Raw genomic sequence first — 23,719 nt, forward strand, 5'->3', positions numbered from 1 at the left:
GGGTGAATTCAGTAAATTGGGCCACGATTTGACGGTCATCTCAATATCGAAAAGTAGCTCAATTTAACTGACTTCAATTCGTAGAATGCACTGCAAACTTAGTATGCCTTACATATCTACTGTGCACTACTGATTTTGTATGCACTCCAAACCTAGTATGTATACAGATACAAAACCTTTAAATATGATGGTGTTTAGTAGGAGATGTGATTTTTTTTTTTCTTTTTTTAGATCAGTGAGATACATCTTTGTTTGTACGTGTGATAAAGGTGCTCTTTAAGTCAGTGATTACATGGTACATGCACATCCTGTATTGTCACCATCTGTACTCTGAATCACAGTCTCTACAATACCACCACACAACACTTCCACCACAATCCACACACACACACACACACACACACACACTCACTCTGGAGAGCAGCTCTCCATCAGACAGGAATCGGACACAATCATTCACAAACTGCACACAAACACACTCTCAAACATGCTGGAATCAGGCCTGAAGTCTTTATCATACTCCTTTGTAGTACACATGGCTGTGATTTGTAGTTGAAGTTTATAAAATGCAAATTAAATAGCTCATCATGTATTTCTATCAACTTCCATTTGGAATCTAAAGCGTTAGCGACTCATTCTCATTCTGAAGTATCAGTTTCCATTCTCGGCGACATTGAGATGAGGTGTGAATTATGCTCAGCGAGAGCCAAAGAGAGAGGCGGGGAAGTGCTGCTGGTTGGATGCTTGTATGTGTATAGTGTGATGCAGGTGAACAGCGGATTCATCATGCCTCCCTCCCTTTGTGTTTCTTTTCCTCCATCGATTGGTTCAATGATTTTCTCTTTCATATATCAGGAAAACAGAGCTTGCATTGAAGCTTTGTAGACTCCAAGTTCTTGCAGACCCTTTCCTATGTTTTTCAGCAAGAACTTAAAAAGCCAAGGAATTTGAAGTGGAGTTGAGTTGGTTTTATGCTAGAGACAAACTCTCCTGACTGGACTAGTCTAAGACGGCTACACCGTCATACCATAGACTTGCCTGCGGGGCTTCAGGAAGCGACGGAAAGGTTAGAAACACTGTCAGTACTGGACGGAGATCCAGCACCTCATGGCAGGATGCTGGCTGCTTTGAGGGAGCCTAGGCTGACACGATGCCAAACTGAATTGGGATGGAACAGGATGGAGGATTCGCTGGCCTCGCTTCCACATCGCTCTCCATGGGACTCTGAGGTATTTATGGTTCCATTGGCTTTAGAGATAACACTGGAGATGGGAGGAAGAGGGAATTTGGGGATCTTCGTGGAGGTGGACTTTACACAAGTCTTGTGAGCTTTACACAAACGATTGTAGAAAATCTCTGGGTGTGTTCAGAATAGAATACAAACATGCTGCACAGTGTTTACCGCCTTTTTTCCAAACTATTGAGAACAGAATGCAGTAAGCAACATTATATAATTTTGTCCTGACTTTTGGCAGTTCAGTCAAATGACTCATGTTAACAGGATTTGATATTGATGTGATTCATTTGTCACTCTTCAGATTGAAGGTTGGGTGCATTGCATAGTGGGGTAAAACAAAACACACAGTGTGCTTGTACAAAATGTATACTTCCCATTTTCGCCAATGTAGTGGGTTTTTCAGGTATTTCATGACAAAAAAAATGCATATTATGCAAAGTATACATACAACATTATGCCCTTCTGAACTTACCCTTATTTTTAAATGACTCCGAATTTTTAATTAATAATAATTATTTTGAATTAACACTAATATTTTAATATTGTATATTTATTTTAACAAAATACAGTTTTTTTCTATAACACCATAAATGTGTCTTAAAATATACAGCTGCTGCCTTCATATTTTAGGAAAGGAGTTCTTCTCAAGGGTAATCATATTTGGTGGTCCTTGGCATTAAAATGCCATTTTAGTTTTAGTTTAAGGTTTAGTACTTTTGTTTTGTGCTTTTGTCATTTTAATTTTTTTATATATTTCTACATATCTTTAATTCTATTTTATTTCAATTTAATATTTTTAGTACAACTTAAACTTTTTTCAGCTAGTTGTCAAAGCAAGATACAAAGTATTGGTTTTATTTTTATAGGTTTAAGTCTTTCTGCTAGTATATTTATATTTTATTTCAGCTATATTTTAAAATGTTTTATAGATTTAGTTTCAGTTAACAATAGCAACACCGATTCTAAACTGTCAGACTTCAAACTTTTGCCTGGTGGGCAATAAAATGGATAAGAAAATATAGACTTTGAATGAGGGACCTGGGTGAGACCTAGGCTGTGTACCACTTCATTTTTTATGGCTTCCCTCGCTAACTTCCCTCCGTCTCATTGACTTGGATGTACGTCATTGATTTCATTGCACAAGTGCTCACTACTAGTGGAAACCTTACAGTTGGATGAATTGGAACGTCCTAAACCCTTGATCACTTGGAATCTGCTATGGAGTTGATTTATTATTTACATTTTTCCCCTTACAAATTTGCTTGATGCACCATTCTATATGTATGTGGAGATGCGTTGACTGTTTTAAATATTTAAAAAATAATTAATATATCATAGAGTTGTTTAAGGTGGGGGTTAATTAAACGTGACCTACGATGATTGCACAATCATGTTGCATTGGGATCTATGGAGCTACCTGAAGTGTACATATGAAGTAGAATCGTTCCCTCGGTCAAAATTGAGGGGTCGAGGGTCACGAAGTGGAACACACTTCAAAATGGCATCAGGGATTCCCCCGAGGGGAAGTGCTTAGGGAAGTTTGAGAGTGTGTGTCTAAAAGGGAAGTGAAACTCAGCCCTATTGACCAGCATCCAGTTGCATTAACATAGCCACTATGTAAGACTGTGTCTAAAGAACTAGTTTGACCAACTAGCAGTTAGCAAAGTCTTAATCGGTCTTATTTTTTTTAGATTCAAATTAGGCCAGTCTACATTTTAATGTAACTGACTTTAAAAAGTTATGACCAGACTTAAAGAAAAAATTAAGCAGTTTATGCAGCCGGTCCCAGAATACCACCCAGTATACCTTAGCAACCACCCAGAACATCTTAGCAACCATATACTGTAGCAACACCCTGACAACCACCCGCAGCACCCTGGTATCATTTAATTTCAGTTGAACGTTGTCTAAGCAGCTACTGTTTCTTAATGCATCCTGGTTTTGTTATTGTTTGGGTCTCAGTATATTGAGCGATGGAGGACCGTCTGTGCCCATAAACTTTCATCACTTGCATGAGAGACACTTTACTGGTACGCCAACGTAGGATGACATCATCTCACCGTGTGGAGATAGAAAGCTGATGGATTAGAGGGGGAGACAAAGAGAAATGGATGGAAAGATTGAAAGAGAGAGTGGGAGGAAAGAAGAGCTTGAACGTTGTGTCTTTAGTCACCCTTCTCCACGCCCACCGCTACTGTGATGGAGCAGGAGGATTGGGGGCGGTGTCATGGCAACCGTGTGGGAAGCTGTCCGTCACACGAGCTTTCTACTGAGTGTGGTCTTGCTCTCTCTGTGCATCAGAAGCCCAGCAGCAGGCGCACGCTGCAGGGGGATTGCCGGGGCTCAACCCCTCCTCCCTCAGGCATGGAGCAGGGTGACGAGCCCCAGGTCGGGCCCGAGAACACGTGGGACACAACGGCGTACTGCTGTGATGTGCGTGGCGTGGGTGAGAGTGATGCGTTTGAGACCGCTTCGCAGAAATTCCCGCTTATTTCAGCTGTGTGTTAATTTAATGCTGCATGTTCAGGTTTATTATTGAGTACGGGTGAATTCAGTAAAAGTGTTTTCTCTCTCTTTTTCTGGTTTACTTGTCTGAATTTTTGTTTGTACCGTCTGTCAAAGTTTTTGCGTTTCTCGCTGATGTAATTCTCTCTCTGGCTTGTTGTCGTCTTCTCTCCAGGAAGAAGTGTCTGTTAAAGAGATCAACATCACACATCATGTTAAAGAGGGCTCAGAGAAGGCCGACCCACAGCAGTTTGAGCTCAGGAAGGTGCTTGGACAGGGCTCCTTCGGAAAGGTACGTCACATTAAGTTAGTGCTGTGAAGCATGATTCTATATATAGAATATATGATGGTAGAAATATATACAGGTAGAGCTTCTGTTATACTGTTTATACCAAGGGTCTTCAAACTTTTTTAGTATAAGGACCTCATTGGTGCATGGAGAGACAGAGCAGGGACCAGTGTTGTTGTTGCAAACAAAAACTATTAAAAACTTAAATATTAAATGAAAAACTTAAACTTAAAAAGCATAGCAACTAACTGAAATAAATGTTTAAGTTGAAATACAAAAATATTAAAACACTAACACCGTGTCCTAACTACATGCAATGCGACGCCGCGAAACGCGATAAAAGGTATCTTTTCCATGTTAATCTGAGTTTTTGTCCTAACTAGCCGCGACGGCGACACGCAAAATTTCTAATTTAGAAACGGTTTCTATTTCCACGACGTCGCGGCTGGAACAACAAAATACAAACTATATGACAGTAGATAATCTCAGGTGATTATGTGCTTCATTCAAAGTTAAACGTCTCTAATATGAGTTTAAATATAATTTTGTGTGACCTTATAGCCATACTGAAAGCAATAATAGATAGTTTAAAACTGTGGACTCGCTGCGAACCAACGAGTGTATTCCATGACAAAGATGTTATCAGTCACTCAGTATGTACATTTAATGATGTTAAAAATATTTAATATATATGAATTAGATTATAAACGTATCCATTTCGCTGCAAGAGCAGTGCGCTTCCACAGAGAGCCCGCCCACACACGCTTCTGATTGGCTGTCATATTTGATTGATTCTGTCGCGTTGCGGTGTTGCATCGTGTTTGGTGTGGACACCCAAATTGTTTGTCGCTGGAATCTTGTCGCGTGTAGTTAGGTCACGGTGTAATACTCAGTGAAAATTTAAAAAGTGCTGCACATAACAAAATTAATAAAAATATAATCGAAACTGAGAATATGAAAAGAAAAGCTGATTTAAAATTTGTATATTATAGTATATAAATAATATTAAAATAACACTGACAGGGACCTCCTTGGTACTTGCGGTACATATATGGTACTGAATTTTAATCCAGATCTAAATGAATAAATGTAATAAATATTATATTTTAGTTTAATCCATACTTAAATTTTTTCACTACAAATATTTTCACTTTACAGTAAGTTTTTATTAACATCAGTTAACTACATTAGGTAGCATGGACTAACAATGAATAATACTTTTATAGCATTTATTAATCTTAGTTAATTTTAATTTAGTTTTTTTAAGATCAAAAGTTGTATCTAAAAGTTGTAATGTTAATGCACTGTGAATTAACATGAACATGAATATTTTTTATTTACTAACATTAACAAAGGTTAATAAATGCTGTAAAAATATATTGCTCATTGTTACTTCATGTTAGTTAATGCATTAACTAATGTTAACAAATGAGACCTTATTGTTAAAGTTTTCCTGAAAAAGGAAATAAAGAAAGAAAGAAACCTTTTTGTTTGTGCTCAACAAGTTCCAAACAAATACCCCAAAAATATTGTCAAATGAGGTGCAATCTGTTTAAGTTTTAAAGTAATTAACTATTACATAATCGAATGATGCATATTATGTGGTATTTAAAATATTTAGGCAAATAACTGTTTGTGTACATATTGTTACTGTGATTTAAAATTACTCATACAGTGATATAAGATTTTGGTCATACCGCCCACCTATACAAATATATTTTTAGTGTTTGGTGTGTGTGGTTTTGTGTATGTTTGCGTTGTGCTTTGAGAGGCAATCAGCACAGATGAAAGCCTGAGCCATGCCCAGGTGAAAAAAAAACAGTCATTCATACTTTAACGACAATCTCAGTAAAATTACACATGGAGTTAGTCATGGTCATTATAGTTACAGTGTCACGGTACAGCACAGAACTAATTGTGTTTTCAAGAAAAACTGATGAGTAAAATAGATCGTGTTTTTTAATGTTGTTTTGATGAAGCCTTGATTTTGTTTGTGTGTTGCAGGTGTTTTTAGTGAAGAAGACAACAGGCCCGGATGCAGGACAGCTGTATGCAATGAAAGTGCTGAAAAAAGCCACTCTGAAAGGTATTAAGACAGTAAATATATATATATATATATATATATATATATATGCACACATTTTTTCACTAATTTGCATGTATGTAAATAATTTTAAAACTTAATAAAAAATGTATGTGAATATTTAATAGATATATGAATGTATAATTTATTCACTCTTTTTTTAAATAAATATAACAAATGAGATGTACACAAATTGCTGAAATTAAATTACCACTTATTTTACATAATATTTAATCAAACTTCACTGCAATTGTTTATCATCTATTGACAAGACTGCTAGTACAATCTGAAATTGACTTAGAGGGCAAATTCAGTTTAAAACACTTTAACTTTAATGACGTAGGTCATATATCATGTATGAATTGTATGAAGTATGATTTGGCAAATTTGACTCCTTGAAACAAATTCAGTAAAACATGAAGAAGGCTTGACGTTTGGCTTTAGTCCTGTAGCTGAAAGTTAAAATTAATTAATTGTTTTTGCCCTTGACAGGAAGTCTTGCAGGTGTGCAAGCCAAGAGATTATAAACAGTTCAAAAGTCTCATTAACACGTGAGACTCCAGATGACTCAAGAAACTTCCTAAGCATTTACTTCCACAGTAGCCTGTTTAGGTTCTGTTTATTCCAGTGTTTTGGTTGGTTAATTCCCAGTCGTAGCTGTTTTAAGAATGTAAATTGATGTTCGTGGAAGGGTACAACTATGAAAAACAGCCCTTCCATCCCTTCTCTTGTCTCTCTTGCACTGCATTTTTCTCCCTACTTTATTTAATTAGTCATCCGGTGCCATCTGCGTAATTCTGCTTTGCCAGACTTCTGGGCAGAGGGGGAACGTTGTTAGAGGGGAGAGAAGCGTTGTTAGTGTACTTAATTGAAGTAAACAGAAGTGTTATTTATGCGTGTGTTTTCAGTACGGGATCGGGTCAGGACTAAGATGGAGCGGGACATCCTGGTGGAGGTTAATCATCCCTTTATTGTTAAGCTACACTATGGTAAGTGCTGGTCATCGGCCAATCAGAATAAAGAGCAGCTCTTGTTCTAATGTTCTGTTAACCAATGAAGCCATTCTTTCTTTCTCACACTCTTCTTGTGTACTTCTTGCAGCATTCCAGACTGAAGGAAAGCTTTATCTGATTCTGGACTTTTTAAGAGGAGGTGATCTCTTTACTCGACTGTCAAAAGAGGTAAATAGCGCATGGTTACCCCAAGCATTACATTTACATTAAAGCATTTAGCTGATGCTTTTATCCAAAACAACTTACAAAGCAGAGTCTCATGTAGCCACCAGCTCCTTGCAATTTTCTCAGCTTATTCTCGCCAAGACTGTCCACTTAGAGAGGACGAGACTGTCTGATTGATATGTAAAGCATGTGCTCTCTTTCCTCAGGTGATGTTCACAGAGGAGGATGTGAAGTTTTATCTGGCTGAACTGGCTTTAGCTCTGGACCATCTGCATGGACTAGGCATCATCTACAGAGATCTGAAACCAGAGAAGTACTGAATGTTCTCAAATAAACCCAGTTTAGACTAGAACTTAAAAGGATGGTTCATGCAAATCGATGAAAATTGTCATTATGCTTATTATTTATTTGTCATTCTTTATTTAATATTTCATTTCTAACCTGTATGCTTTAAAACAAAGAGACCATCAAATTCCCAAAAGGACAGAAATAGGAAAATTAATTGAAAATTGAGGTATTATTTATCCATTCCCTAGACTTTTATTGTGCTTAATTTGGAGGGGAAGGGGGGCTTATTGTGTCAGAGTTATTGTGAAGTCTTTTTTTTTTTTTTTTTAAGAAATTAAGGATGCATTACATTGATCAAAAGTGACAGTATAGACATTAATAATGTTACAAAAGATTTCTATCTCAAATAGATTATGTTCTTCTGAACTTTCTATTTAGCAAAGGTGCTTCTGGAAAAAAAAAAACATTAATAACAAAAAAAATTTCCTGAGCAGCAAATCAGCATATTAGAATGATTTCTGAAGAATCATTTGACACATCATGGAGTAATGATGCTGAAAATTCAGCTTTGCATCACAGGAATAAATACAAATTTAAAATATATTAAAATAGAAAACAGTTATTTTAAATTGTAATAATATTTCACAGTATTACTGTTATACTACCACATGTTTTGTTCAAATAAATGCAGCCTTGGTGAACATAAGAGACTTTTTTTTTTTTTTTAAATCATTATAACAATTCTAAAAATCTTTTGAACGATAACGTAATTTTTCCTTTGCATACTTCCCTTTGTGCTTTTGTTTTTTGCTGTTTATCACTAAGCACACTCGCTTTTTTTTATCCTTCCTCACTGTTGTCTGTAAGGTCGTCCATAAATCTCATTTATGTCTGCAGGGAATAGGGCTATAAAAATAATGGTTGCAGTCTTGTAGCTGTGACATAGAGATATGTCCTCATGGCTCAGGGTGGGATTGGCAGCAGACCCTTTGTGTGAGTGTGTTCATGCTCTGTTAAATGGATTTTTAATGCTGTGAATCTGTGTAATTTCAGCATTCTCCTGGATGAGGACGGCCACATAAATTTGACAGGTAGATCATTTCAGATTGCTGGATTGGCTGCATCAGCATGGGGCCACCTTGAGCATTTAGGGCTTTGTGTTGATACCGTTTGACTGCAGCCTCAAGGGAGGGCAGACAGATGCTTTAACCTGTAGAAAGTTATGACATCTAAACCACACATACTATATGACAAGGTGAACTGCACAGAGCTAATGTGTGGGGAAATTAGGTTTTGTGCAATGATTGTGGGATTTTTTTTTTAGTATTATTTATTATTATTTTTATCTTTGATGTTTAGATTTTTAGTTTTCATTTTAATCTTGGTTTTAGGAATTGTTTTTTGTTGTACTTTTGTCAATTTTACTTTTTTTAATATTTCTATTTAGCTTATTTTTTTTATTATTATTCATTATTTTTATTTCAGTTTTTCTTTTAGTACTCTTAGTTCTTCAGCTTAAACTTAATCGTTAGTTGCCAAGGCAGTATTTCTCATTTTTGAGAAACTTATTTCAGCATTATTTCAGTTAACAAAAAACAGTTTCGAGTAGCTGTGGTTGTAGTTAAGAGTAACAACACTGATGTCGCCATACTGAAAGTGTGTTTGTGTGCGTCTTCAGATTTTGGACTCAGTAAGGAGTCGATCGATCACGAAAATAAAGCATACTCTTTCTGCGGGACGGTAGAGTATATGGCTCCGGAGGTGGTGAACAGAAGAGGACACACTTACAGCGCTGACTGGTGGTCTTACGGTGTACTCATGGTGAGGGAGCGCCACTTGCTGTTTATATTCTTGTTTATTTTAGCATTTTGTATATGTTCCCCATTAAAGTTGATCTCAGTAATTTGTTTTTTCATTAAAAATGTATTTAATCTACTTTGTGAATTTTATTAATTTTATTTTGTTATTAATTTTTTATTTTAATTTTTGTTAATAAGTTAATAATATTATAAATAAATGTAAATTATTTTGTTATTTTAAAATACACTTAGGAGATATAAAAATTAATTATTAAATAATAATTAATATCAAATTATACAAAAATCTTGAACACTATCTAAACTGGGCCGGAACAAACTGGAATATTGTTCCAGCACCTTCAACCATCTGTCAGTGCAACATCAGGCAGTTAAACATAAACCAAAAATTACTGAGTGCACTTTTATTCATATAAAATCACACTTCAGAGAAACAACTTGTTTTGTTCTCCATCCTCAGTTTGAAATGCTGACTGGAACGCTGCCTTTCCAAGGCAAGGACCGCAAGGAAACCATGACTATGATTCTAAAGTGAGTGCGACGGCCTCATCCTTCCACTACCCCAGCGGAGACTCACCTCACACTATTATCTAAACACATTCATCAACTCTAATTGGAAAGAGCCAGTGGAATTGGCCTGTGCAACATCTGGATGCTAAGTGCTGTAGCGATGAGGATAAGCCCTTGGTTTAGTTGACAGTGCTGTTTACCTTAAAGACTAAGCACTTAACCATCAGTAAACACGGAACCACACAAAACACACATCACGTCATAATGCGGCCTGCTGAGGAGTGAATAACGCTCAGGCGTGCCACACTAGCACTGCTGTGGTGGATAATTATAATCAAAGGTCTGCGTACAGTTTGACGGCTTTGAGAAACTATAGTAATGTGGTTTTAGAGGAATGACCGCAGACTTTTAGAGAGAAGGCAAGATGGCAAGATGAGGGTTTGTCAATTACAGTGTTCATTTGAGGCTTCTGCAGAGGACTGATAAGAACCGACAATTGCCACTGATGTGAATACACAAAGTATTAGCTGTAGAAGTGACATCAGTGCAGATGACAGTGACCGAGTTTGTCTTTGTCCTCTGTTTTATGTTATCTGACCTCTAGGCTTGTGTAGACAGATTTTGTACCATAATTTGAATTTATCACCACAAAGTCACATTACAGCTCATTCTGGTCCAACAAACTGCCTACTTAAATAGGAAGTGACCTTCAGGCCGACATGTATTTTAAATGATCTGTACAAACTACACATTTTTCTTGACATATAAGGGCAGGCAAATCTGAAGTGAAAATTATATAGAAAGATGTTTCATTGGAAAAGAAAACATTAGATTTGATTCAATCTGATTGGTCAATGACCAGCACTTACAATTGTGCAGCTTAATAATAACGGGATGATTTTTCATTTGCTGACTATCTGAACTCTGGCTTGACTCTTGACCTGTTTTTTTGTAGGGCGAAGCTTGGAATGCCTCAGTTTCTGAGTTCAGAAGCTCAGAGTCTCCTCAGGGGCCTTTTCAAACGAAACCCTTCCAATAGATTCGGTAAGCCCACTCACATACTCTACCTTTCAAAAGTTTGGGGTCAGTATTTTTTTATTTACAATTATTCTGCAAGGATGCACTGAAATAATCTATTTCAAATCAATGCTGTTCTTTTTAACTTTCTGCACACAACTGTTTTCAACATTGTTAATAATAACAAATGTTTCTTGTGCACCAAATCAGCATATTAGAATGATTTCTGAAGGATAATGTGACACTGAAGACTGGAGTAATGATGCTGAAAATTCCGCTTTAACATCACAGGAATAAATTACATTTTAAAATATATTCAAATAGAAAGCAGTTGTGTCAAATTATAATAATATTTATCAAACATTATATTTAAATATATTTATTTTATTTTGTTTACTGTATTTTTGTTTAAAATAAATGCAACTTTGGTGAGCATAAGAGATTTCTTAAAAAAACTAAAACATTTTTTAAAAATCATACTGACCCCAGCCTTTAAAATAGTAGTGTATTAGACTGACTGGATGTTCATTTCTGTGTGTTAAGTTATGCATATTTTGATTTGAACTCATCTGCAGGTGCTGGTCCAGATGGAGTTGAAGAGATAAAGAGACACCCGTTTTATGCTACCATTGACTGGAATGTGAGTCTTTAAAGGAACATGCATTTACGATGAAAAAATGATACTCTTATCAATGTATGGTGGTTTTACTGTTTTATCATGTCTTGTTTGTCTAAGAAATTATTTAGAAGAGAGATTCACCCGCCCTTCAAACCAGCCTCTGGCAGACCAGACGACACATTCTACTTTGACCCAGAATTTACAGCAAAAACTCCCAAAGGTACGTCAGCTTATAAACGATTGTGTCTGACCCTAGATCAGGTAGACTGTGCTTGCCATCCGTCTTTAATCCCCTCTCAGACAAATACACGAAAACCTGTTTCATTAAATGCTGCTAGACCTTTTGAAATCTGTCGGATTATTTGATGGTGTATTTAATGACTAGATTAAAACCGCTGTGTGTTTTCTGGTAGACTCTCCAGGTGTACCCCCTAGTGCCAATGCCAATCAACTCTTCAGAGGTTTCAGTTTTGTGGCCATCAGCTCAGAAGAAGAGTCTCAACCCCTGCAGGGCAACAGTGTGAGCTCTATAGTTCAGGTATACACACTTAAGCCTCTTTCCACATAGTATATGCTGTAATGACTGTTTTTAAGGTGTAGCTACGAGTCAGATTTTATGTGAGCATTACATCTGGTTGTTTTCACTCTGCAGCAGTTCCACAGAAACGTGTCTCAGTTCAATGACGCATATGAGGTGAAGGAGGATATCGGAGTTGGCTCATATTCCATCTGCAGACGCTGCATACAGAAAAGCACAGGCATGGAGTATGCAGTGAAGGTGCGAAGCGAGTCATATTAAACCAACACACTGACTGCTTTCATTGAGGCACTAAATCAACCTTAAAAAGACCATCCAGAAAACCAAATTGATTGCAGAAAAAGAATATCTCTCTTTCTATCTCTTTATCTATCTATATCTATCTATCTATCTATCTATCTATCTATATATATATATATATATATAATATTGGATATTTCCTATTATTGGATAGTTCCTGTTCATTTACCATATGTTTACATTTAGATTAAAAACAAGAAACACAAAAAACTAAAATTTAAAAAAATAATATATTTTGTAAAATTCCATATAAAATTAAACTTTAAATGTGCATTAAATTTTATTTGTACATTTCTAAAGTGAAATTTTATATCAATTTTTTTTTTTTTTTACTAAAAACACTTAATTCACTTATTTAAGAACGCAGTTAAATTGTAATATTTAGCATATCTCAATGAATATCCTTTTTTATAGTGGACATTATAATACTTAAATTCACTTGTAACAATTAAAATGATTCGTTCTAGGTTTTATTGTTTGTTTGTTTGTTTTTTCAATTAATTATTTAAAATTCTAGACTATGTTGTCTAAATTAAATAATTATTAGGATATTGGATAGAATTTTAATATCAGCACATCCCTAATAAAACCGCTTTGAACTTCTTAACAACTGCATAGCAGCAGCATTCAATCTTAACTATTTTTGGCCTTTTCAAAAACAATTTTATACTGCCTTACAGTGAGTTTCTTGGACATTGTGATATATATCTCTATATTTTTCATGTTTAGATAATCAATAAAGCTAAACGGGATCCAACGGACGAGGTGGAAATTCTGTTACGCTATGGACAGCATCCAAATATAATCACCTTGAAAGACGTGAGTGTTAAGAAACAAGGATGCAGTCTTTTTATTTTCATCCATAAGGATGAAGGGCAATAGTCTGTGGCGGCAGACTCTGAGCTTTGTCTTAGTGGCTGAACACAATTATATTAAGTTAATGTCTAGTTCTTTTCAAAGAGCATTGATGTGTTTACCTGAAACCGATTCTGCTCTGACATTTCCGGAATGAGGTAATAGTGTAATGAGTTTCTGCTCTTATTGTCTTTCCTGCAAATTACTCCGAGCAGGTTATCCATCATTCATATTCTTTTAGCAGTGTATTAGTATTATTGTTTCCATTGTTTAATACATTAGAAATGCATCTTCTTCAATTGAATAGTGTAATGAGTTTCTGCTCTTATTGTCTTTCCTGCAAATTACTCAGAGCAGGTTATCCATCATTCATATTCTTTTAGCAGTGTATTAGTATTATTGTTTCCATTGTTTAATACATTAGAAATGCATCTTCTTCAATTGTTCCTTGAACACAGCATTGATTGCCTTCAAACACAAAATTAATTTCCTGCAGATGTAAATATCCATAACCATATTATGTATTGCAGAATTGATTTCTATAGCATTTCATGAAAAGTGATGTTTGTAATAAAATAGAAGAGATGGTGACTTTAAACTGATTAGCAATGATCAACTAATATAACTGTGTCACTGTATGCAGGTGTACGACGATGGCCACTCAGTGTATCTGGTGACAGAACTGCTGAAGGGAGGGGAACTGCTGGATAAGATCCTCAGACAGAAGTTCTTCTCAGAGCGGGAGGCCAGCGCTGTGCTGTACACCATCACAAAGACTGTAGAGTACCTGCACGCTCAAGGGGTATGTAACCTCCCTAGAGCTCAAACTATAGTAAAGAACAAAGTAAAATGTGTGCCATACAGACAGTACATCAATATGTTTAGGGAGACAATAGCTGAGGGAATGAAACTTAAAGCCCAGCTGAAGTACATTAAGATTGTGATCTTGGGTAACAAATGAGGCTTTGTGAGACTGCCTGGTCTTACTGCATACTGGTTTATAATGGCTCTAGGGCAGATAAACTCAACATTAGAAGCCAAGAGGGAGATTCAAACCGCAACAGATGCAAAAGCCTGTAGTATACACTGCCATTCAAGAGTTCTCGAGACGTTTTGAAAAAAGTCTCTTATGCTCACCAAGACTGTCTTTATCTGATCAAAAATACAGTAAAAACGGTAATATTGTGAAATATTATTACAATGTTTTCTGTTTTAATCTATTTTAAAATTTAATTTATTCCTGTGAAGCAAAGCTGAATTTTTTTAGCATCTTTACTCCAGTCTTCAGTGTCACATGATCCTTCAGAAATCATTCTAATTTGCTGATTTGGTGCTCAAGAAACATTTCTTATTATTAATAATGTTGAAAACAATTGCGCTGATTAATATTTTTTGGGAAAATTGGGATACTTTTTTTTTTCAAGATTATTTGATGAATAGAAAGTTAAAGTGAGCAGCATTTATTCGACATAGAAATCTTTTATAACATTATAAATGTCTGTACTGTCATTTTTTATCAATTTAATGTGTCCTTGCTGAATGAATGTATTAATTTCTTTATAAAAAAATTATACTGACTCTTTCGAAACTTTTGAAAGGTAGTGTATATACTCTGTATAACAAAATTAAAATGATTTTGTAAAAAAATATATATATGATAACAGTAATAACAATTTAAATAATAAATTAAATGATCATTTAAAATGTATTTAAAAATGTATTTAATTTTAAATAAAAAAATAATTGATGGGCCGGATATGGTCTGTGAGCCACCTTGGTTCTAATTTAAGCTTCATTTCCTCCTTATCAGGTGGTTCACAGGGATCTGAAGCCCAGTAACATCCTTTACGTTGATGAATCAGGGAATCCCGAGTCCATCCGGATCTGTGACTTTGGCTTTGCCAAGCAGCTGAGAGCGGAAAACGGACTGCTGATGACGCCCTGTTACACTGCCAACTTTGTGGCCCCAGAGGTACATTTTGCATGTCATGTATTTTGTAAAATAAATGTCAGTTTCTTAATCAGAAAAAATCATTTTGGTCCCCAGGTGCTAAAGAAACAGGGTTATGATGCTGCCTGTGATATCTGGAGTTTAGGCGTCCTTCTGTACACAATGTTAACTGGGTAAGTATGTAAACCTAGCGCTATAAATTTTCAACATGTGTTTGTGTTCAACTGACACGGGGATTTTTCTCAGATTTACTCCATTTGCTAATGGCCCCGAGGACACGCCGGAGGAGATTCTAGCTCGAATCGGCAGTGGGAAGTTTTCTCTCACAGGTGGATACTGGAACTCTGTTTCACTTGAGGCAAAGGTACCCAGTTGAGAAGAGCATATAAATTATACTTTTCAAAAAGCATCTCCTTAAAGGCCCACCAGACAGAAAAAATTATCATTCAAACACCTTGTCTTTTACAGGACTTGGTGTCTAAGATGTTGCATGTAGACCCCCATCAGAGACTAACAGCTGCACAGGTGTTGAAACATCCCTGGATCGTTCACAAAGACCAGCTCCCCAAATACCAGCTGAACAGACATGACGCCCCCCATCTGGTTAAGGTTTGGTCCTGTCCACACACTATGCTTTAGAATAAGGCCTAAATATCTAAAAAAATATTCCCATAAATCTTTTATTAATGTGTATGGACCTTATTTGCAACCTGAAACCTCTACATTTCACAGGACAGTTCAATTCAGCAAGGTTTGTGTTAAATCTTTCTTCCTGTAGGGGGCCATGGCTGCTACATACTCTGCCTTGAATAGGAACGTTCCTCCCATGCTGGAGCCCGTGGGCTGTTCTATTCTTGCTCAGCGCAGAGGAGTGAAAAAACTGACCTCCACTGCTTTATGAGCAAACACCTTCCACCTCCAACCCCGTGACCTCTAGCCTGGTTTGAGCAAAGCCTGAACTCAGCTTGCTTGCTGCCCACCTTGCATCAAGGCCTTAGAGCCAAGTGTAGATTCTGAGGACCCCTGGTGGACAATCAAAATCTTCCTTCACAGGTTACCACGAGGGCCAATAAAAACAGTTCGACCTGTACAATCACGCAAACCAATGAAGAATCTGTGGACTGTTTCTGAGGAGCAAATTATCTGAGCGTATGAATATAAACATACTGTATCTCAGTCATTATAAAAAGCTAAGATGTTAGTGTATTCAGGGAGGATGTGGATTTTAGAGGACGACAACAAATTCCTGCACCAAAGTGTGCACAGTTGCGAAAAGCTCCAGTTGTATGGGGATGTTATATATGGGATACTTTCCTGTCAGGTAGACACTTAATATTCAAATTGTATCCTGTTCTGGCCTATTATTTTGCATCATTAACGCCACATAGCATACTGAAGTCCCACCAAACCATAATAACTATGGCGTATCCCAACATACCTTGTTCTCCAGTCATCTTTGAACAGCGAACTAGGAGAAACGCCCTCAGCAGATTACAAGACGAGTCCAAAAGTTTATATGACAGCTGCTGGCGTTTTTACAAAACAACAGTGTGAACGAGGTCCAAAGCACAAAAATGCAGTGGAGGCCTACATGTAAACAGCACAGAATGTCAAATAGAGAACTCAGGTGAAACGCAATACATTATACAAAAAAAATAATAAAAATAAGCTGGGATGGAAATGTATACAGCTGTATCGCCTCACCTAAAACCTGCTGACCTGTTTATTTGTTTGTATGTAGGAAAGTACAGAATTGCTCAGAGATATATGTAGTGACTTTTTAAGTGACTACATACAGCCTTGACATATTTTTTATAAATGTGCATGGGCAAGATGCTATATTAGCTAATAGTTCTGTGGAAGTTGGCATGACTGAGGATGTTTTCCCCCCTTTATTTTATTTTTTTTAATTCTTCTAATTCCTTGCTGGTTTGTTTTTGTGTTTTTTTTCTGAGCAAGTTTAAATATGTTGTACATTTTTCTTTTCATCTCAGTTGTATTTTTCCTGCCTTTGACTTAGAAGAGTGCTGGAAATGTTGCTGTCCATATAGCAAGCTGCTATCCTGTTCTTTCTTTTGTACATGTAGAAAATAAAGTTTGCCATTTTACAAAAACACTTTATTATGAATGTAATGTTTCCATTTTTATAGAATTCACATTCACAATACTTGCGAAACATGGTTGAGCTAAAGCGCAAACAAAGACAAGCTTTTCGTTATGCTTCATGTCAGAATTCATATTTGGTGAACTTGCACGCCTGGCAGTGTTGCAGGAAACAGTAAAACCATACATGATATTTTAAGTGTTTTTAAGAAATGCATCTTACAAAGGATTTGTCTTATGCACATAAATATGCACATAAAATGTTTTACAATGTCTAAACATTAATAGCAGCTAAACATTATTACTAATTCCACAGAGACTTACACTTTCTACATGATAAAGACAATCAAATGTATGTGCTATTATATATTGTTACTTGTTCTGTAAAGAAATACAGAAATCTGCCTACAATACTTAGTTTAATTAACTGTGTATCTAACATTTAAACAGAATTAGGCCCTTAGGTTCAACCATAGGCCTGACTAATGAAAGAAAAGCGAATGAGAGTTTTCGCCTTGAGTAAACTAAACTCTTTTTTTCAGTAATGAAGCAACATAAAAACAAAACTATAAAAAAGAATCATGACATTTATTATATAGTACTCGTTTAGACTGAGATCTCATTATGTGCCAGAGCTGTCCTTGCTCTTCTCCTTCTCTTCATGATTATCTTGGCAAAGTTCCTTTCCCACAACCACATTTTCAGACTCCACATCTTCGACCCTTAATGGATCCACTGAACTGCCAGACAGAACTTCCATCTCATCTTCGCTGAGCGGCTCCATCCCGGCCTCTTCCTGCCTCACGGTCACTGAATCGATTCCTTCCTCAGTGCTATTCACACCGGCAAGACTTATTTCAGTATCGTTTGGTTGGTTCTCAACAGACTCATCAGGCTGCTGCTCGGGAAGGCTCTTCTGCTCATGGGTGAGCATGTGTGCCATGTAGCCTCGCAGTGAGAGGTCAATTTTGCAGATGTCACAGTAGAACGGGGTCATCACGTTGTGTCTGTTCATGTGTTTGACGTAGCCATTGACTCTTAGGAAACTCTTATCGCAGGTCTTACACAAGAGTTTCTCTCCTGCATGAGATGATTTGAGATGCTGAATGAGGGAACCTCTGAACTGATAGCTCTTTTCACAGATGGGGCAGATGCACATGAGTTTGGATGAGTGATGTTTCATGTGAGCGATAAGAGCAACTTTGTAGCCAAAACGTCTGGGACATAAGTGGCATGTAAACGGCATGGTCGACTCTGCATCCTCGTGAACTTTCTGGTGAGCTTTCAAAAAAGCCTGATGGGGGAAGCCCTTTCTACACTGTTGGCACACGAACCTCCCTTCAGGATTCTCCTTAGCATGTATGGCTCGATGCCGCAAAAGGAGACCCATTTTATTAAACCTCTCCCCACAAGTAGAACAGATATAAAATTTTTCTTTGACTTCAGATTTGGTTTTCTTTTTAGAGTGATTAGCCCGTCAATGCTTCATTAGGGTGTGTCTACTATGGAATCTCTGGCCACAAGTTAGACAGTTGATGAACTTTCTGGCATGATTTTCTTTAACCCTGAAAATTACAGCTGAGATGCCATCCTCAGTAACGGCCAGCTCACTCTCTTCATATTTAACACTCTCATCCAGTGAGGAGTTCTGCTCTTGTCCAGATGTCATGTTGGTACTCAGCTCATATTCAAGAGGCTCCTCTTTGACACAAGCAAGTGAAAAATGGCGATTTTACCTGTGTCATCTTCCATGTACTCATCTTCTGCTTCCTGTCAGATAAAACATAATATAGTATAGCATTACATATAATTGTTTATAGATGGACAGGCAGACAGACAGACAGACATATACACATTTAATTTATATTACATATAAAATAATTAAATGTAATTATATATGTATATATAAATGATGTACTTTACATTTATTTACATTACATAAATTACATATATTTTGCTTACATTTAATTTACATAAGCAAAATATGTATTGTATTGTGTGTGTGTGTGTGTGTGTGTGTGTGTGTGTGTGTGTAAAACATCTTTTAATATATTAAATACATTTTATTTATATATTACATCAAATAAATTTAATTGTGCATTAAATGTAATTATATATTATATATAATAAATTGTGTAATTTACATAAGCAAAGTAAATACATATTATAAATAAATATTTTAATATGAAATATTGATGTTTAATTATAGAATGTAATTACATTTTGTTTATATATTATATACAAAACAATTAAATCGAATTATATTATGTATGATTAAAATATGTGATTTATATTAAATAAATATGATAAAATAAGCTAATTTAAATAATATAAACATTTAACAAAGCAGGGTTGTTTAATTACATATAATTACATTTCATTTATATACTATATATAGAGTAATTAAATGTAACTGTACTTTAAGTGTAATTATATTATATATAAAGTATGTAATTTATATGTAATAAACAAAAGAAATGTCCTACTTGTATCTCCCTTTCAGTCTCAGATGATCGATCACCAGTATGTAGTGTAGGAACAGCATCCACACTTAGTAACATGCATGTGGTGTAACCCAGATCCATTTTGAAGTAGTTCTCCTCAGAGAAATTATTTCCGCACACCCGGCATGAAGAGGTTGCGTTTTCCCGATCATCTTTACTGTCTTCAATAAACTTTAACCAAAGACAGCGTCTTTTCGGATCCTCGGGTAACATATAATGAATAATGATGTCCGATCGGTTCGGACAACCACCAACCACACATTTGTGTAACATAATGTTTACGATGTGATTGGTTTGAGCTTTAATATGGAATTTTTAGATTGTTTACAATCCCTTGATCATGATAGATCATTCCACTTTAAGACGTTTTAAATATAAAGTACGGGAAAAGATGTTCAAAACAAACTGCAATCCTGTTTCTTCAGATGTCGCACACGTTAATTATGACAATGTCGCCACCTACCGGATAGGAGGACAAGACCTCGTGATTAGTTTTTATATATCATCACCATACCTCGTTTACCTTGTTTTTTAACATTTCATTTATTTTTATCAAGCTCACCTTGCTTTAAAACTGTAATTGTATCCTTGTTTACATATATACTTTTAGCTTCACAGAATAGATCTGTACTTTTGACTTTTCTCTTTAAAATGTTTTAGTTCTTCTGACCTATTCAAGAATGAGTTAATATATCATATTAATTTTATTATAATATCATCATATCATATCGTATCAGATAATAATAAATTCGATTTAGCCCACTCCTCCTGAGCTGATTGCGATTGTGAATAAAGTTTTGCGCTGTTGAACGAGGCAATCTGCGCATGCGTCTTTGTCAGCTTTTCTCGCTAGCGGCGCTGATCTACTAACAACAGCACGTTTGAGAAGCAAAATATTTGACATATTGTTATAATTCCCTAACGTTTCTGAACATTATACGATAGCCGTCGGCGTCGTTTAAAGAATATGCCGAAAAACAAAGGTAAGGGGGTTTCTAAAGACATTCGTGTGAGATGTTAGCCTTGAATTTAGCAAACAAGGTAACGTGAGCTGTTGCGCTTGATATTGAATGTAGCAGTTTATTGTCAATGTTTGATTTTTAATTTTGGCAGTTGAATTCGTTTTTGGTTCTGTATTTGATGCCTTTAAGTTCATAATACGAAATAAAAACTGCTGTCAGGTAATGAAAAGGATGCGCTCGGTCGCTATGTGTGTTAGGCAGGTAACGTTAACGTTACAGGACCAGTTAAACGGATTTTGATCTTTACCTGCTATAAAATTATTACGTTTAATTATTAAGCATATATTTGTAAAAGGGATCATACATGCTAAAGTTGCCTGACAAATACACATGAAATTAACAATAGTTGAATATGTCTTTCATGTAACGGGTATTCTGCTCAATGTGTGTACTTTGCTCAGTCATTAGGCAACATTTCGTTATTGTCATAGGACTCTGTAGTGTGTTAATAAGAATGCATTTTTCCAAATGTATGATTGTATCTGATCGCATTTTATTTCTCTGTATCCAGGTAAAGGAGGAAAGAATCGGCGACGTGGTAAGAATGAGAATGAATCTGAGAAAAGGGAGCTGGTGTTTAAAGAGGATGGACAAGGTGTGTTGTAATACTCTTACATATAATGAGCGTTCATGATGTAGGACACTGCCTTCACTTCAAAACATGATCTGCCTTTAGTTGTATCATTTTTCGAAAAAGCTTCTTCTATCTTCTAGAATATGCTCAGGTCATCAAGATGTTGGGAAATGGGAGGTTGGAGGCCATGTGTTTTGATGGAGTCAAGCGGCTTTGTCACATCCGAGGAAAGCTCCGGAAAAAGGTGCACTTTACAGATCCAGTCTGTGAAGCTTCAGACTGAATGCGGATTCAGCATTTCCATCACTTTGTGAATGAGCTTGGCTGTGTGGACTGACAGAAATGTTTAGGCCAATCCAGTCAATATTGTTTGATAAAACTAACTGATGTAACATTTTTTGGCGTGGAATTTTTGATATGCTGGAAAACTTCAGCATAGGACAAAATATTATGAATTTTATATTGTTCTTTAAAATCCAAAGATGTTTGTCTTATTTGTGGTCTTATGTTTTTTTTTTTATGTAGGTGTGGATTAACACATCAGACATTATTCTCATTGGATTAAGGGACTACCAGGTTTGTTAAATATTTCTTAATTTAATATAATTACAATAATGTAATAAATAATTTAGCTACAATATAATTAAATATGATTTATTTATACTTATTAGAATAATGGACTACCGAGTTTTTGTTCAATATTTAATGTAATTGTATTATAATTTAATGATAAAATATAATAAATAATTATTTATACTCGCTGGATTAAGGCATCATCAGGTTAAAATATTTCTTATTTTAATATAATTGTATATAATAATACAATAATGTAGCTCTATATAATACAAATAATCATATTTTGTGGTTTTAATATTAACTAATAAAAATGTGTAACGTTTTAAATATAAATGTCTTTTGTTAGCCTGGAAAGAAATTAGTTTACAGAATTTAGCCATTTAAAAGCTTTACTCTTTTAGTTTAAAAATAAGATTGATGCTAAAACTTCAGAGTTCTTTTATCCAAGGGTTTCTTATGGAGTTAATATCTGACATTTTAAATTCTGAAATGTCTTATCAGGATAATAAAGCAGATGTCATTTTGAAGTATAATGCTGATGAGGCTCGGAGTCTGAAAGCCTATGGGGAGCTTCCAGAACACGGTGAGTATATTTAATCTGAGAAACCTTCTAGATGGTTCTTGACGAATGGAGGTTCTTGGCTTGCAATATGCTGATCTTTTTGGTGCACTGTATTAAATGACATGTCATTAAATTCTTACTGTTGGTGCCTTGCAGCCAAAATCAACGAGACTGATACCTTCGGGCCTGGTGATGACGACGAGATTCAGTTCGATGATATTGGTGATGATGATGAGGACATTGATGATGTAAGTACTAAAGTACTCTTACGTTCATCTGAAGTTTAAGATTAATTCAAAAACTCGACGTTTTCATTCGTTAATTAAAATGGGGACATGATGTAAGTAGTCAGTGCATCAATCAGTGTTTTGTCCTGACAATACCAAATTCTTTCCCCAGATCTAAGAGGAATACACTGGGAAGTGAATGTTTCTCAACTTGAAGCGACAATATCCTCACATCCCCCCTAAAGTCACCCCTCCATCATTACGTACACAGAGGCTCAAGTTTTTGGTTTCTCTGACTAAACACATGAATGCATTGTTACCTTCAATCAATTTTGTTATCTTTTAATGTATTTATATTGATTTCACATCAAGTGGAATTTAGTTACGGTACAGAATCTATGGATTCGCAATAAAAAGATAACCAATTTTATGTTTGGTCTTGCAGTCTGTATCCTAATAGACATGTTCAAAAGCTCTGTAAAAGTGAGTGAAACTCTTATGGTAAAAGTTGATACCTCTAAAACATCTCTGGTCTTTTTGGAATGTTTTTGAAGTCTTTTATGATTTACTGGTCACAGTGATGCATTGTATGATGCATTTGTTCAGAAAGCCTGTCTGATTAGCTTTGTTTTAATCCATCCTAATTTTGTTTTGTGTTCTTGTCTACTTTAAATAATGATAATTGAATACTCATTTTACAGGGCTGCTGAATTTATGAAGGTAATTAATATTGAAGCTCTATGTAATACTTCACAGTTGTTACTTAGTTACAACATAATAGCTTGATACTAAACTACAGTAAACATCAGCAACAGAAATATTTGTAAGATGAAAATGGAAGCGTTTTTTACTTTCTAAAATGATAAATCACAAAGCAAATAACCAGAATAAGGAAGAATTTTTGTATGCAAATAGGCTACTTAATGCAAGAATTATGAGAGTTTATTGACTATTCTTGCAGACT

The 23,719-nt window shown here is 35.6% G+C and overlaps 2 protein-coding genes and 1 pseudogene across 5 annotated transcripts in view; 2 read left to right on the forward strand and 1 right to left on the reverse strand.

Moving 5' to 3' along the window:
* Positions 1-17,325, forward strand: part of LOC107663698 (ribosomal protein S6 kinase alpha-3) — a 38,033-nt gene extending 20,708 nt beyond the window's left edge. For 2 of the 4 annotated variants that reach the window (XM_016453989.1, XM_016453991.1), the window contains 20 exons: positions 3,918-4,034; positions 6,036-6,117; positions 7,023-7,103; positions 7,216-7,295; positions 7,499-7,605; positions 8,634-8,671; positions 9,259-9,401; positions 9,858-9,928; positions 10,863-10,951; positions 11,500-11,564; positions 11,661-11,763; positions 11,957-12,081; positions 12,196-12,321; positions 13,111-13,200; positions 13,880-14,038; positions 15,047-15,208; positions 15,284-15,360; positions 15,434-15,551; positions 15,656-15,796; positions 15,966-17,325. In XM_016453989.1, coding sequence (XP_016309475.1) covers positions 3,918-4,034; positions 6,036-6,117; positions 7,023-7,103; positions 7,216-7,295; positions 7,499-7,605; positions 8,634-8,671; positions 9,259-9,401; positions 9,858-9,928; positions 10,863-10,951; positions 11,500-11,564; positions 11,661-11,763; positions 11,957-12,081; positions 12,196-12,321; positions 13,111-13,200; positions 13,880-14,038; positions 15,047-15,208; positions 15,284-15,360; positions 15,434-15,551; positions 15,656-15,796; positions 15,966-16,088 — 2,097 coding nt within the window. In that variant the 3' untranslated portion in view covers positions 16,089-17,325. Of the gene's footprint in view, positions 1-1,145; positions 1,230-3,631; positions 3,684-3,917; positions 4,035-6,035; positions 6,118-7,022; positions 7,104-7,215; positions 7,296-7,498; positions 7,606-8,633; positions 8,672-9,258; positions 9,402-9,857; positions 9,929-10,862; positions 10,952-11,499; positions 11,565-11,660; positions 11,764-11,956; positions 12,082-12,195; positions 12,322-13,110; positions 13,201-13,879; positions 14,039-15,046; positions 15,209-15,283; positions 15,361-15,433; positions 15,552-15,655; positions 15,797-15,965 lie in introns of those variants that run through there. The other 2 variants (XM_016453990.1, XM_016453992.1) reach the window with 2 other exon arrangements.
* Positions 17,326-17,857: 532 nt separating this feature from the next.
* On the reverse strand, positions 17,858-20,217 carry LOC107663631 (putative zinc finger protein 840; annotated as a pseudogene).
* Positions 20,218-20,594: 377 nt separating this feature from the next.
* LOC107663712 (eukaryotic translation initiation factor 1A, X-chromosomal) lies at positions 20,595-23,278 on the forward strand. Its single transcript, XM_016454018.1, has 7 exons — positions 20,595-20,777; positions 21,328-21,411; positions 21,531-21,634; positions 21,916-21,966; positions 22,468-22,549; positions 22,685-22,776; positions 22,928-23,278. The coding sequence occupies exons 1-7, from the start codon at positions 20,762-20,764 to the stop codon at positions 22,931-22,933; spliced, it is 435 nt and encodes a 144-aa protein (XP_016309504.1). The 5' UTR covers positions 20,595-20,761; the 3' UTR covers positions 22,934-23,278.
* Positions 23,279-23,719: the final 441 nt, after the last annotated feature.

Source organism: Sinocyclocheilus anshuiensis, unplaced genomic scaffold (assembly GCF_001515605.1).
Source record: "Sinocyclocheilus anshuiensis isolate Anshui unplaced genomic scaffold, SAMN03320099.WGS_v1.1 scaffold928, whole genome shotgun sequence".
Classification (NCBI taxonomy): Eukaryota; Metazoa; Chordata; class Actinopteri; order Cypriniformes; family Cyprinidae; genus Sinocyclocheilus; species Sinocyclocheilus anshuiensis.

What these genes read in the sequence shown, in the direction of transcription:
- LOC107663712 (XM_016454018.1), top strand. An exon ending in TTGGATTAAGGGACTACCAG is followed by an intron (nt 21,967 to 22,467) that starts GTTTGTTAAATA and finishes ATGTCTTATCAG; the next exon opens with GATAATAAAGCAGATGTCAT. An exon ending in TGGGGAGCTTCCAGAACACG is followed by an intron (nt 22,550 to 22,684) that starts GTGAGTATATTT and finishes GGTGCCTTGCAG; the next exon opens with CCAAAATCAACGAGACTGAT.